Source organism: Triturus cristatus, chromosome 5_2, assembly GCF_964204655.1.
Source record: "Triturus cristatus chromosome 5_2, aTriCri1.1, whole genome shotgun sequence".
In the NCBI taxonomy this organism is placed as follows: Eukaryota; Metazoa; Chordata; class Amphibia; order Caudata; family Salamandridae; genus Triturus; species Triturus cristatus.
Window position 1 is genome coordinate 426,566,057 of NC_140588.1, and position 14,776 is coordinate 426,580,832.

The 14,776-nt window shown below is 45.7% G+C and overlaps 1 protein-coding gene across 2 annotated transcripts in view; it reads right to left on the bottom strand.

The window, feature by feature from the left end:
• SACM1L (SAC1 like phosphatidylinositide phosphatase) overlaps positions 1–14,776 on the bottom strand; it is a 392,433-nt gene that overhangs the window by 200,371 nt on the left and 177,286 nt on the right. For both annotated transcript variants that reach the window (XM_085607365.1, XM_085607364.1), the window contains exon 7: positions 13,828–13,861. In XM_085607365.1, coding sequence (XP_085463491.1) covers positions 13,828–13,861 — 34 coding nt within the window. The remainder of the gene's footprint in view (positions 1–13,827; positions 13,862–14,776) is intronic.

The window sequence follows — 14,776 nt, forward strand, 5'->3', positions numbered from 1 at the left end:
GTGTAGGCAAAGTTATTTTTGCTTTGGCACAACATGTCTGAATGCATTTAATTATCCATATAGAGAGGGGCCTATTTTATATATGGGCTTTCCTGTGTGAGGGGGTGAAAAAGCAACCAAGAGTTGTTTAGTTTTACGGAACTCTTTAGTTCTGTCAATATAATACATTAGAGCTCTTTTGATATCTAGAGTATGAAGGGCTCTGTCCGCAACTAAATCCAGCAGCCAAAATAAAACTGATAACTCAAATGACTGACTGAGGAGGAAAGATAAAACCACTTTTGGAAGGAATTCTGGGTTGGGAGAAGGACCACCCTGTCCTTGTGTAGGTTGAAACAAAGGTTCTTCCAGGGCGAATGCTGAAGCTCACTGACATGCCTAAGTGAGGTAATGGACACTGAAAAAGCTACTTTTTAAGAAGTGTGTGGAACATTTATGCAGTGGCTCAAATGGAGGACCCATAAGTCTGGTAAGAACAATATTGAGATCCCATGAGGGTCCTGGTGGAACTCTAGGTGGCAATACCCTTTTAAGGCCTTCCATGAATGCCTTAATAACTGGTACCTTGAACAAGGATAAATGTTGCCTATTTTGCAGATAGGCAGCAACCGCAGCTAAATGTAGATATATGGAAGTGTAAGAGAGGCCAGAAGTCAGCAAATAAAGAAGGTAGCAAACAATGGTCTGCACAGTTACATCAAATGGGTTTATTTGTTTACTGTGACACTAGAAAACAAATATTTCCCACTTCGCTGCCTAACATGCTCTAGTTGTAGATCTACCTGCTTATTTAAGAACGGTCATATATTCAGGGGGAAGATTAAGGTAACCAAATTCTATGACCTCAGGAGCCACATCACAAGGTTGAGCTCCTTTGGATTTGGGTGCCTAATTTCTCCGTGGTTCTGAGTGAGAAGGTCCGTGTTGAGGGGAAGATTCTCATGGGGGACTACGAAGAGCTCGAGCCCTTTAGTGACCCATGGTTGGGAAGACCAAGTGGGAACTACTAGAATGAGGGTGAGAGATGTTTGCCTGAGCCTCTGAACCACAAACGGAAGAAGAGGGAGAGGCGGAAAAACCTGGATGCGAAGTCTATGTATTTTGTGTTGTCTGCAGTTGTGAACAGATTTATCTATGGAAACTCCCACTTGTGAAAGCATTGGAGAAGAAATTGTGGGTTGAGTTCCCACACGTTGACTTGTAACCGTAGCCTGCTTAGGAGGTTGGCAAAGTGGTTCTCTATCCCTGCGAGGTATTCCGCCAGCAGATGGATGTTGTGACGTATTGCCCAATGCCAAATCATCTGAAATAGGCGTGATCACTGTAAAAAGTGTGTCCCCGCCTGTGTTTGTAAATAGTACATGGCTGTTATGTTGTCTGTCCGAACAAAGACAACCTTGCCTGCCAAGTGAATTAGAACGTGGAGACCCTGGTGATTGGTACTTGCAGAGACCCTGAGCTGTGGGATCTTGAAGGTAAGCACCCCATCCTATAAGAGATGCATCCGCTTTGAGAATGATCTGGGAATAGGGTTGAGAAATGGCCACCCGTTTGATAGGTATTATGTGATCCATGAATGCAGAGAGTGTTGAGTGCAGCTGTCCACCAACACTAGATCTTGTAGCTGACCCGGTTATTGAGACCACTGGTGTGACAGACATTCTTGCAGCTATTGCATATGAAGTCGAGCATGTGGTACTATTGTGATGCAAGGATGCAAGGTGCCATTATGCCTTGTGCTGGTTGGGTGAAACGTCTGTAGCAGTGCTTGGATATTTTGAATCCTGGCCACATTTGGTTATGGTTAACCTAACTGTTTGTTAAGAATAGCCCTTAAATACGTCTGAGTCTGTAAAGGTTGATGGTGTGATTTCTGTATTTTTATAGCAAACCCCAGTTGATGGAGAAAATGGAGAGTAGTCTGTGTGCGCGGTTGACACATGAGATGTGTACTGGTTTTGATGAGCCAGTTGTCCAGATATGGGAAGATATGAATGTCCTGCCTGCACAGATGTGCTGCTACTACTGCTAGACATTTGGTGAACACTCAAAGTGGGGTAGTGACTCCGAATGGGAGTACTAAGAACTGGCAATGCCTTCCAGCTATCACAAATCTGACGTATTTGCGGTGAACTGGATGGATTGGGATGTGGAAGTAAGCATCCTTTAAGTCTAGTGAGGACATAAAGTCACCTTGTTGAAGCAGTGGGATCATGTCCTGAAGAGTGACCATATAGTGTTCTGATAGTACATAATGATTTAAGGGCCTGAGATCTAAAATGGGCCATAGTGATCCATCGTTCTTGTGAATTAGAAGGTATAGGGAGTACACTCCTGAAGCCTGATGTTGCAGAGGAATGGGCTATATGGCTCCTTTGAGTAACAGAGCCTCCAGTTCTTGTTTGAACAGGTTTTGATGTTCTATGGAGAGATTGTGTCTATGAGGTGGAATGTTTGGAGGTGTGGTTAAGAGCTCCAGAAAATAACCATGTTGGATAATGTCCAACACCCACTGAGCTGATGTTATAGTTTTCCAAGATGGGAAGACATTTTGTAGTCGGCCCCCAACATGTTTTAAATGGTCGGGGGAATGAGCAGAGAGCCACTGCTTTGAGGTGGAGGGTGCAGAGCATGTTGAGGCACTCCTAACGCGATCCTTGGAATATATGTCTCTATGTGCCTGTGTAGTAACCCCTTAAGGGGAGGGTTGATGCCGCCTACACAAGGAGGTAATGCATCATGTGGTGTAGTTTTGGCACCCTGTTTGTATGAGGAACACTGAAAGGAGCCACACAAAGCAGGGATTTGGAGTGCCCCCATTGATTTAGCTACTTGAGTGTTATTTTTCATTTTCGCTAATGCTTGGGTCCACCTGGGACCAAAGAGATGCTCTTTATCAAAAAGCACATTTGATAGTGTTTGTTGTACTTCTGGCTTGAAACCAGATATACGTAGCCAAGCATGTCTACTCGACGATACACTTGTTTTGATGCCCCAGGCTGCAGTGTAGGTTGAGTCTATGGCAAACCCGATTAAGTAGTTGTAGATTAACTTTCCCTGATTTACAATATCATGTCTCCTTTTATTATACTCCTCAGGGGAGTGTTGGAGAAGCTCCTCCATCTGGTCCCAGTTGTGCCCTGTCGTATCTTGCTAAAAAGGGTTGGGTGTTAGCGATCCGCCAGTGACTGGAGGATTGTGCTGCCACCCGCTTCCTTGAAGCATCAAAAAGTTTGGACTCCTTATCGGGTGGAGGAGCATCTGCTGACGACTGCGAATTGGCCCTTTTAAGGGCATTAGACACAACTAGTGAGTCTGGGGTAAGCTGACCCTTGATGTGCATACGACCGGAGGGTGCAGGTTTATATTTTTTCGTCGCCCCTGGGTGCAATAATGCGTACCTGCACTGGGTCTTTCAGTCAGAATGTCTCAGCATGCCCTTAAGCATAGGACGATATTGGCACGATCTATGTATGCTGGACAATATTTCGCAAATCAAACCGTCCTCAATAGTGTTTTTGTGTAAGGGGACCTGGTGATATGCTGCGAAAAGAAAATCGTCCTCAATAAGGTCTTTGTGCAAGGGGAGCCGATGATACGCTGCTGCCCTAGTAATAAGATCTTGAAAAGATTAAGCATCATCAGGGAATGATGGTCTGACAGGGCAGAGATCTGGGTCAGTATCACCTGGGGGATCAAGGTCATATTTATCCCAAGGATCTGTTGGCTGTGAATAAAAAGCATCGCCTCCCCATGATCATCAGTGGGAGACAGTGGAGACCCCTGTGGTGTAATGTCTTCTGGTTCTCACCATGTGAATGCTGTGGTGAAGGTGGTGAAGAGGATGGAGGAGGAGGCTGAGGAGGAGGAAGAGGAGGAGGAAGAGGAAAATGCAGGGGGTTGGCTGCAATGTCCTTTGTAGCAGGCACTGGTACATCTATGGCCTCTGCATAAGAAAGCTGGTGCTTAGATGATCTGTACGCTGAGTGCACAGTCTGAGCTAAAATACGGCTATTGCAAGGCTGTATCCATAATTTTTTCTGCTTCGGATTGACCCACTACTGCATGATTTGAAGGATTGGTTTCATAGGCAACTTGGCTACCAAAGTTTTCGAAGCCAAAGCAGATTTCTTTTTCTGAGCAGATGTGGTTGGAGCCGAAGTGGCTGGGAGTGGGGTGCTCAAACATGAAGAGGCAGCTGGTAGGCTCGATGCAGAGTCCTGTCGGTTCACAAAGGAAGTAGTTGATTCAGCTTTGCTTATGGTGCCGAGCCCGAGGGCGGGGCATCCGCAGCAGGTCAGTGCCTACCATGGCCTGCTGGCAGTGGTGGCCTGGGAGCCGTATAGTCAGTCGAAACGGTTTCTTGAGAGGTGGAGCACGGGCATAGGTATTCACGGTATGCAGGCCTGAAGACAGATCTTGTAACTGGAAACCGATGTCAAGGTCGGAGCTGGATCTGAAGTCAGCCTCCAGAGGCCTCATTAAGCTCTTCCTGTTCCTGCTCGACATCTTGACCAAATATGTCAGGTGCTTCGTCTATGTCACGGAGCTGCATTTCTCTGCAACATGCCCGATGGTCCTGCAATGTTTTTTTCAATCAGAAGGATCGACAAGCCTCACATTCCGTTTCCTGATGGTCCGGAGACAGACATATGTTGCAAACCTGATGGAGGTTGGTCCTCAGGTACCTGGGGCAGAAATGGAGTGTGTTCCATTAGCAGCGCATGCTCAGTTAAAGCCAGTGAAATAAAGAGTAGGCCTGAATAGGCGGGGCCTGAAGGGCGTGATTAGCACACCTCAGATCGGCGGGCAAAAGTTTTCTGGTTTTCAGTAAGCGACTATGGGAAACGCAACCTTAACAATAACGACGGGGGAGGAAACGAACAGCAAGCCAAAAAGCCAGAGAAGGTCTTTAACTGGACCGCTACACAGCAAGTCCAAACCAGGCGGCGGAACGAAAGCAATCTAACAATAGAGTCTAGGCCCAAGCGCATTATCACCAAGAGGAGGAGTAACTCTCTCGAGAATCAAAAGACTTCTTCTAAGCAAAACAATTTGCACACTTCCGGACACAACACTAGATGGTGGAGGTATGAAGAGCATGTGTAGCCACAGTCACACATGCCTCGAATATCAATTTACAATAGGGGACTTAAATAAAGAGGGTTGGGCACGCAGCTGCAAGAAGGCAGACACAGCAGAATGATAACCCTTGAGAGTCCCCAAAGCAAAACCCCGCTAGGCAAGGGTAAGAATAAAAAGCAAAATATCATGAAGGGGGGGCAGAAAGTGGGTCAATAGCCCCAGAGCCAGTCTCATTGAAACCCACGATAGAGGATGAAACATTGTATCATAGTGAACACCTGGGGAACGCTGGTAAGGCCAAAAGAAAGCACAGTGAACTGAAAATACTTGTGGGATTTCGTAAACTGCAGGTAGCGCCGATGGGCAGGCACGACAGATGTTAAAATAGGCGTCCTGCAAGTCCATGCTACTATCCAGTCTCTTGGTACCAGGGCAGACAAGACCTGAGCTAACGTGGGCATCTTGAACTTCTGTTTGAGGAAGTAGTTGAGTATCCGAAGATGTACGATAGAGCGAATATCCTTCTCCTTTTTCGGGGCCCAGAAAGTAGAGGGAATAGCAACCACAGCCTACCTCTTGCATAGGATCCCTCTCTATGGCTCCCTTGGGCAAGGGCCATGACCTCTTGGTGGAGCAGGAACAAGTGATCCTCCGTCAGCCAGTCTGAAGAAGGTGGCATGAAGGGAGGGTTAGTCTTGAAGGGAGTAGCCTGTTCGGACGATCTGCAAAACCCACCCTTCCGAGGTTATGGTCTGCCAGTGGTGGAGATGATAGCAGATCCTGCTATCAACTGGACACTCATGATCTAAAAGGGCAAAATGTGGATGGCTTGAAGGCTGAAGCTGCCGAGGGGTTGTGGGTGGACCAGATCACTGCTTACCCAACCGACAAGGGCGGTAGGAACCGCGCCTATATCCATGCAGAGGCTGGTAAGCTTGCGCAGCTCGGTGACAGCGATAGGCTGACACAGATGAAATACCCTTCCGTGGCCACGAACGATAGACTGCGTGTAGGAAAGTGCCTTGTTTGGACATGGTTAGACCCCACTTTTTGCCTGGAAATTGATGCAACTTCGACTGGAAGTGCAAAGAGGATCCCTGCCAAACAGATCCCATGTGCCAGAGCTCTTTCCCTAAACTGTAGCTTTTGATTTTCAATTGGTACAACTTCAGTACCCCTTGTAACTCCCTTAGTAAATGGTACCCCTGGTACCTAGGGCATTGGCACTGAAGAGGGACCCCAAGGGTAGCAGCACGAGTTGAGCCACCCTAGGGTCTCCTCACCAAGGCCATGCACACTGCCACTGCAGACAGTGTTCCTTGGTGCAGACAAAACCAAAGACTCGACATGGCACACATTCCTGTGTGCCATGTCCACAGACACTGCATGGGATATAGGTAAGACACCCCTCTATCAGACCTTATAGTGTACCCTGCCTTAGCACTATATCTCCTGTGAGGACATATCAGCATGAGCATATATGCACCCTGCAATATCCCTGTCGATTCTTTGATAATGTAAGTGAACAAGGAAGCCATAGAGAGTACATAGGCTGAAATCTCAGCATTACGAGTTCCCCAGCACCATAATGGCTTCACTGTGTTAATGATGTTTGGTACCAAACATCTTGTCTTAATAAAACTGCACTGATTTCAGTGTCAGATTTATTAATAGCTGCACACAGAGGACCTCTTAGAGGGGTCTCCTAAAACCTAAAAACCCTTAGTGTGGTCACCGACTGGTCTACGCCAGCCTGTCACCACCAGACGGAGTTCTGACCTCATGGGGTGAAAGCTTGCGCGCTCAGAGGTCGAGAACAATTCCTGCACAAGCGAAAGGCACGAATACTCTGGGTACAGGACCCCCTGCTGCAAACACCTATAAAACAGAGTCCAGATGGACTCCAATTTTACAGCGAGTCAGAACAGGACGCGGGACATCAGGACTCCAGAGATTCATTTCAGCAGTGGTCTAGCACCTCCAGAATCTTTGCTCCAAAGTGCCAGCCCATGACAGCAAGGTGTCGTTGCGCGCCACTGGCCAGCTGCCCACCTTCACTGCACCCAGCCAGTCTGGACGGGCCATCTACAACCAGTTGTGTTCACATGGCCCCCAGAGTCCTTGCGACTTCTACTCTCCCTTGAAAGCCCTTGGACTTGCCTACAAGATGCTCTTTGCTTTACTTATACAGGTGGCCCCCTTCCTTCGTAGTGCGCCAGCTACAAAGTCCCCTTGTTCCTTGCTCCCGGTGAAATCCGGGATGCTTTCGAGAATTTGGGCTTCGAACTATGGACCTTTTCCCCAAACCTGCCAATTCCAAAAGGTGAACCACGAAAAGTATCTGTATTGCATTGATTTTCCAATTACCTTTTACCTTCCACTGTGCTGCATTCAATAGAGGTGGGTTTCCTACACTGGGGGACGTCGGGCAGCCGAGAGGCCCAAGGACTTGGCTGTAGCCCACAAGTCCTTAAAGGGCTCCAGCGGCGAATCTGCCTTGCCTCGGAAGAAAAGGGCGTCATCGAAGGGCATGACCATGAGGGAAACTTGGACAGTCCCCGAAAAGCCAGACATTCTCAGCCAGGCATGGTGAGGGCCACAGTCGACGAAACCGCTCCACCAGCGAGACGGTCATGTCCAGTCCACAGTGCATAGTAAACTTTGCTGCATCTCTCCCATCAGTTATTAATTGGGAGAGGATGGTCCAGGCCTCCTCAGGGACTTGTGACAGAACTTGCAACCATTTCCCACAGCTTGTGGGAGTAACGACCCAATAAGCATGCTGTGCTTACTGACCGCAATGCAAGGCTGGCAGAAGAAAATATTTTCTTTCCCAAGCTGTTCAGCCTCTTGGACTCTGTTAGGGGGAGCAGCAGGGAATGCGCCATCGAAAGTGGATGCTTGGACCACCAACCTCTCCAGGGTAGGGTGCTGGCTGAGGAAATTCCGGTCTCCTTGAGTGGGGCGGTGACAGCAGGCAATCGTCCTATTCACAGGAGCCCTTGTGGTGGGTTTGGACCAGGTCCTCAGAAGAACATCAGTGAGGGCTTCATTGAACGGGATTAGGGGTACAGAGGAGGAGACTACTGGTTGCCGCCCCTCTGTCAAGATGTTGGTCTTGACTGCCACAGAGGGCAAGTGAGGGTCGAGGACTTCCGCCGCGACGCGCACAACCATTGCATATGTAGCGCTCTCCTCAGTAGGCACCGTAGGGTGAGAAAGCATGCCGGTATCCAGAGGCATATCCAGTCCGCTGGCATCACCCAGCTCCTTGCACCACTCCAGATCCTGAACATAAAGCTGGTCTCCTAAAGGGTCCAGCAAACCGTCCCATTCCTCCCAGACGCCTAACCCTTCAGAATAGGACTCAAGCTCTGACCTAGGACGCAGGGGTCCTGTCGGTGCCGAAATCTGCATCGGTCGACCCGGTTCCGGCTCCTTTGTCCGATTCAGGGAACACAATGGGGCTCTGCCAGGAGCATCGGCTTCGGGAGTGGCACCAGGGAAGGTCAATGTTGTTCAACCGGCACCGGTCTGGGTCCATGGCGGGCCTATCGGGGCCGTAGCCACCGGCACAGAACCAGATGGGCCATCTCTGACCCAGCGGGGCCCAAAAGGTACGCGCAGGAGGGGTCAGCCGCTAAAAAATGACGCGCACTGCCTCATAAAATTCCTTCATTTGAGCAGGGGTCGTTCCATTTCCCAGGAAGCTAGGGAGGCGTGGATCCGGCCCAGGCACAGGTTCCGAGAAACCAGGCTGCACACGCCGATGTTTCTTCATCACATCAGCCAAAGGACGAGAGAGTCAACAAAACATCACTTTTTTCTGCCAAAAGTGGACTTGAGGGGTAGCTCTTCTCTCAGATCAGTGCTTGTTGGCACAGAAAGAAAAGAACTGACATCTGCGTGCCGAGTTGGCGCCTTTATAGGTGACGTGGAGGCCATTTCCGGCTCAGACAACACGCGGAGCAGCCCGACCCAAAATACTGGCATGCAGGGGTACTACTCACGAAAAATCTTCAGGATCCAGTCTGACGCCTGGGGAATTCAAAGGTAAGGAATCTGCTTCTAGAAGTCTCTATATGAAACAGGGAGTTGAGGGTCAAATTCTGCTGGCTTTTCTAAAAAAAAGTTCCTTTGTGAAATAACAGGCATGCCAATTTCCCCTCCTCTGAATATCCACAGATTAGGTACGAAGATCTTAAAAATATCATCTCCTAAACCCCTATAAAACATCACATTTTTAAAGCAGTGAAAGATAAGAAACTTAGGGGCTTATTTAGAGTTTGGTTGTAGGGATACTCAATCACAAACATGGTGGGTAGGCCATGTGCTGTATTACAAGTGCATTACAGCCTACTGCACATGTGATACAGTGGACAGGATAGTCGCCACATATGTGGTAGCATATCCTATACGCTAAACTTCAACTAAGGGACATGGTTGGTCTAGTCATCAAATTTACATTTTCCAAGATCTCTCCAATTTGACTTATACAAGAAAGAGACCCATTTTACATCAGCTAAATATATCACATGATATGGTTAATCCAGGTTTCAATAAAATAATTTTCAATGGCACTAGTAAGTCATTTAAATACGAACAGTTCTGTTGCAATGGAAACCTCTACTGAGAAACATATATGATGGTACTGATGTCATCTTTAAGTTTTTATTGGTGCTGATATGTATTAGCTACTTTTTTTTCCACATGTCCTCTAATCATATCATGAATTTACGCTTCTGTTTGTTATCTCAGTTCTCTCAAGTCAGGGTTTACTCCCTTGAATTACTTTCCTCTTCTTTATTCCTATTTTTCCCGGTCTCTTCTTTTCTATAGTCAGACTTTATGTCTCACTAAGCACTTGAATCACACACGTTGCTCGTGTCCCTCTTTTTGTGTTGGTTACATAAGGTACTCACTTCTGCCTTTATTTGATTCCTAAAGGTCATTTTAATTGGTTATTGAACATGATGAAAAAGAATTCAGATGTTGACATCTCTAAACCCTTTGATTATTGCACTGCCTCTCAAATCAGATGTTGATCATTTATTTTCTGCCATTTCTAAAAATAAATCTTCTTCTATAAACCTAATGGAGCTAGATATGGATCTCTCTCTGAAAGAAGTAATAAAAGCTGTAATTACGTTAAAAAAGGTAAGGCTCCTGGACCTGAGGGCATCTCTACTGAATCAGTTTCTTGTTTGTCCTTTTTCGTCCCAGTACATTTTGAATTATTTAATATTACGGTTATACTCAAACTACATAGCGATAGTTGTACTTGAGAGATCTTCTTTATCTGCAGCAGAAACAGACGTTCACAACCCAGGCACCCAAAAACAATCAATGAAAACTCTTTGCCACTGGAAGATAAAGAGTTCTGTCCAAGCCACTGCACAAGTCAATCTCCCTCATCTAAAAAAAATTGTTAACAACTCTGCATACATACAGATGAAATTACTTGGTCTGTGAGAGGGCCCACATGTGTGGCCTACTTCTTGATAGTGGAAGAAGCTCTCCAGAATCCTGGGGTGGTGACAATCAAGAAAGGCTTCAGACTTTTACAGCTCAGAATTCTACATTACTCATGTTACATCAGAGGTCTCTCGCCAAAAATTTGAAAAATTACATTGGATAGGTGCATTTGGAGCTGTGGCCAACAGGGCACCTAATTTCAAACACTATGGTCATGTCCCAAAATAAAGCCCTTCAGGCGTGAGGGTGAACGAACCTGATAAGAGCCACTTAGGACCACATGGTACAAACTCCCAACTATCTCTACGGAGTGTGTGGAATGATGAGGCTCCACCCATATATGTTAAAAAATTCTGAGGACTGGAGAAATGTGCCCAGGGCCTTGGGAGGGGGGGGAGGAAGACCCCACCCAGACAAAGTAGATGGGTAGGGATATGGAGCCCTGAAAACTCAAAAGCCTTGGAAAAACCCATGTCATTCAGTGTCTCACTTCAATGTCTGAACACAAGATAATGTAGATGCACAAACAACATAACGTATATACAGATGTAAATAAATAGATATAATCAAGAAGTCACGCTCAATTTAATCCGTCTGATGTATAAAAATGGAATTCTCCACTCTTGAGTCACTCTAATATGGTTCAGCCAACACATTTACTATGACTGACAAACTATAGTCCTTGTCGCAAAGCCTGAGGTTAGACCGGACAGTCTTGGTGTGGTCTTCCACAAAACAAATTAATTGTAATTTTAAATCCTCTTTAGTGGTAATTTTGGATTGCAATTTAGAAAACGCCACTTTTAGAAAGTTGGCATTTTCATGCCATTATCTTTCTGAGGCCTTCTAGGAGTCTCCATCTGCCTAAGCCGAATAACTGCTCCCCCAACAGGAATGCATATTGGGCCCATTTAGTGAAAAATAGCACCTGGGTGTAGCTGGGAGACGGCCATCCTGCCAAGATGGGAGGGACAGAGCTGTTCCTTGCCACACTTACATTTCAAAGGGCAGCCTCCAGCACACTCACAAAGGAACGTGACACCAGCCTTTTGTCACTCTAGACGTCTTGGAGCCTAGGTATGGGAAGAAAGAAACTTTCCAGAACCAGATGTGGGGGGTGGACTAGGTGTTTACCACTACTTCAAAGGGCGGCACAAGGTAAACATTTTGGACCACCTGAGCCATTTATTGCACTATATAAGCAGTAACTTCAGTTTGTGGGCAGACCGAGAAATACTTCTATTCATTTGAATTGTAATTAAAAATCCTCTTTAATGGTAAAGTTTGATTTTAAATTACTATTCTGAAAATGCCACTTTAATAAGTTGGTATTTTTCTGCCTAAACCAAATGCACCTTTCTGCCAGTGCCCAGGGGTACATGACTGTTAATGGCTCTACTGTGGGATGATGTATATTCCTTACAGGCAGGGGACAAAAGAGCCTAGGGTATGGGAAACTGTGTTCCCCTCCTGTGCAGCATGGCCATGGGATTGTTCAGAGTCCCTCCTGAGCTTCAAAGGGTAGCCTGAGGGCTGTACCCAACCACTTCCTGACTTCTGAAGCTGTCTGCCCAGACACTGAAAAATGCAGCCCACACCTGGCCTGCCTAGCCTTTGTCTCTTTAGACAGATTGGAGCCAAGCAGAGGAAAGAGGGAAGAATAGACAAGAACCACCTAGGGTTAGCCAAACAGTGTGACCCCCCACACACAGACTGGCACTGGGTATAAAAGTGCCTCCCTCAGAACCTCTCATCAAAATAATCCTGGACCCGAGAAAATTCAGAGGAAGAACTGCTCTGTAGCCTGAAGGAAGCATGGACCTGGTTACCTTGAACCCAGGGACCCAGAAGTGCCTCCATGGGGCAGTTGGCGGACCTCTTGTTTGAGCTACAGGGACACAACAAGATTCCAGAGGTACTCCTTACAACTGCTCAGCTGACCAGCACCAACCTGAGTGAGTCCAGATTCCCTCTGCCCTCACACCCAAGAGGGCCCTACCAGGTCCTAGATCATTGGTTGGTGTCAGAGTGTACTCCTCCAGCCTACAAACTGCAAGAAGTGGACTACAGGTGAAAATCCAAATGTTCTAGATCCTTTGCGTCGAAAAAGGACTGTCCCCCATCTCCTCGCAAATGCAAGTGGACTTCACTGGGGCCAATGTGGGACCTGTATCAGACTGTCAATGAGACCTTCCCGGCTATAGACTCTGAACTTCACATGCACTGTACTTTTCGCGTCAACAACAATCGCCTTGCATTTACCACCAATTCGAAGCTCTGACCAGCGTCCAGCTCTTCGCACCGATGACTGTACTGCCAATGCAAATCTCGGAGGCTCCTCATATGGAACTGGACTACTTTAGAAGGTACATTTCTGCTGGTAAGGACCCAGTCCCTGTATCCTTTACTCCATTGCAGTCTGTCTGAACTTTTGACTTTGACCCTGTCCAGTGTGACCAAATAACCACGATTGGATATTTGTGCTTCTTGCTGCTATTTTTTACTTAAAACTTTAAGAATGCACATTTCTGGTTCTATTTATTGATTTTTGTTGTTTTGGTGCCATTTGATTAATTAGAATTTACTCAATTATATAAATGGTTATGAGTTTTTCTTGTGTTTTGTTTTCACTTTGATACTTTGTGTGCTGCATAACAACTTTGTGCATTGCCTACAAATTAAGTCTGACTGCTTTTGGGCATAGATACATAAGGGTTAAGCACAGATTTCCATAGTGATATTTGTTGTTCACCCTGCCAAATATTGTGTTGATTACTTGAGTGGGGCCCTCACCTAATAAGCTAATTTCTTATATATATCATTTGTTTATATAAGTAAGGACTGGAATCCAATTTCAATTACTCAGTTATTCAATGCCCAAACAGCATTTATATTTTTTATGCAGTTGAGACATGCTTCTGTTGCAGCATGGGGAGCCTTTCATGAGAGTAATGTATGCCCGATAAATCTATCAAGCAATGTGGCTCAGTTGGAGAGGCAGAAACAACATTAATGCTGATGCAAGTTCACAGGGAATAATCAGTATGGCATTCAATAATGCAACTATATAACAAGGGCGGGATTAGCCAAGTGTAAAATGTATGGGCGTTTTTGGATTATCACCAGCCATAGAAATAAAAGGCAATTTTTTTAATTAGTTTTCCAAGATTTCAAATATTTTAGAACCTACCATTTGAAAAACCAGACCACTAAAAAGGCCATTTAAAACAGAAAGCATGTAACTGTAAACAAATGTGAAAAGGATACATCCATGTATCACAGGAATGGCAAACCTGTGGATCTGTAAAAGAAGAGAAGGACACATCAATTGTTTGTGTAATCAAGAATGTAAAGTTACTTGCTTGTAATCTTGGTGCTCATCAAGGGCACATTGATGAAATTCATGAGCCAAAATAGTTAACCCTTCCTATTGTCTGGCACGTATTCAAACAGATAAGTCTCTCTGCAAAATATATTTCAAACAATGCAGATCAAAATGGAATAGCTGTCTTTATTATATTAAAATTAATTAAGAGCAAAAGCCCTAAGCACAAACAAGCAATAAAGCTGCCAAAGTCTCCTTTAAAAAACAAAATGCAAGACATGGCAGCAGCTCCTGAAAGGATGCGGACTCTGTCACTCTTAAGCAGCAGACTGCTCAAGAGACCCAGAATGCTATGCAATGCAGTGTAGTGCCTGATTAAGCCAGTTCATTTTGACAGCTAATCTCCAGAAAGGATCTCATTCCGTATTCACACACTAATCTCCTGAGGTATTTGGTCGATTAACAAATGTAATGCAGATATTGAAGATTGACAACTATGATTACAAGAAAGAAAATGTTCCTACTCGGCTATGGGATATTCATTAAAAGTCACCCTGGCCATGCTACCGGGTGACTATTGAGGCAAGGCAAATAACACAAAAATATGAAGCCAAGAGGTAAGCCTTTAGATATTAAATGGTCTTACAGGAACTGAATTTCTTTTTTTGAAGGGTAAGTGATAAACCAACATTAGAGAGACAATGCAGTGGGAGACGAGCATTATCAGTTTGGCCAAATAGTATAATTTAATGGAGCCAAACTATGCCCAGTTTACAAAAGGTGCAGCATCAAAAGCCACAAGCCAAATATTCCCAGGATTCTGTGTTTTTAGCTAACATAATGTTGAAGATGCTGGTGTCATAAAGAACCTGTGTGCATTTTAGGTGTACC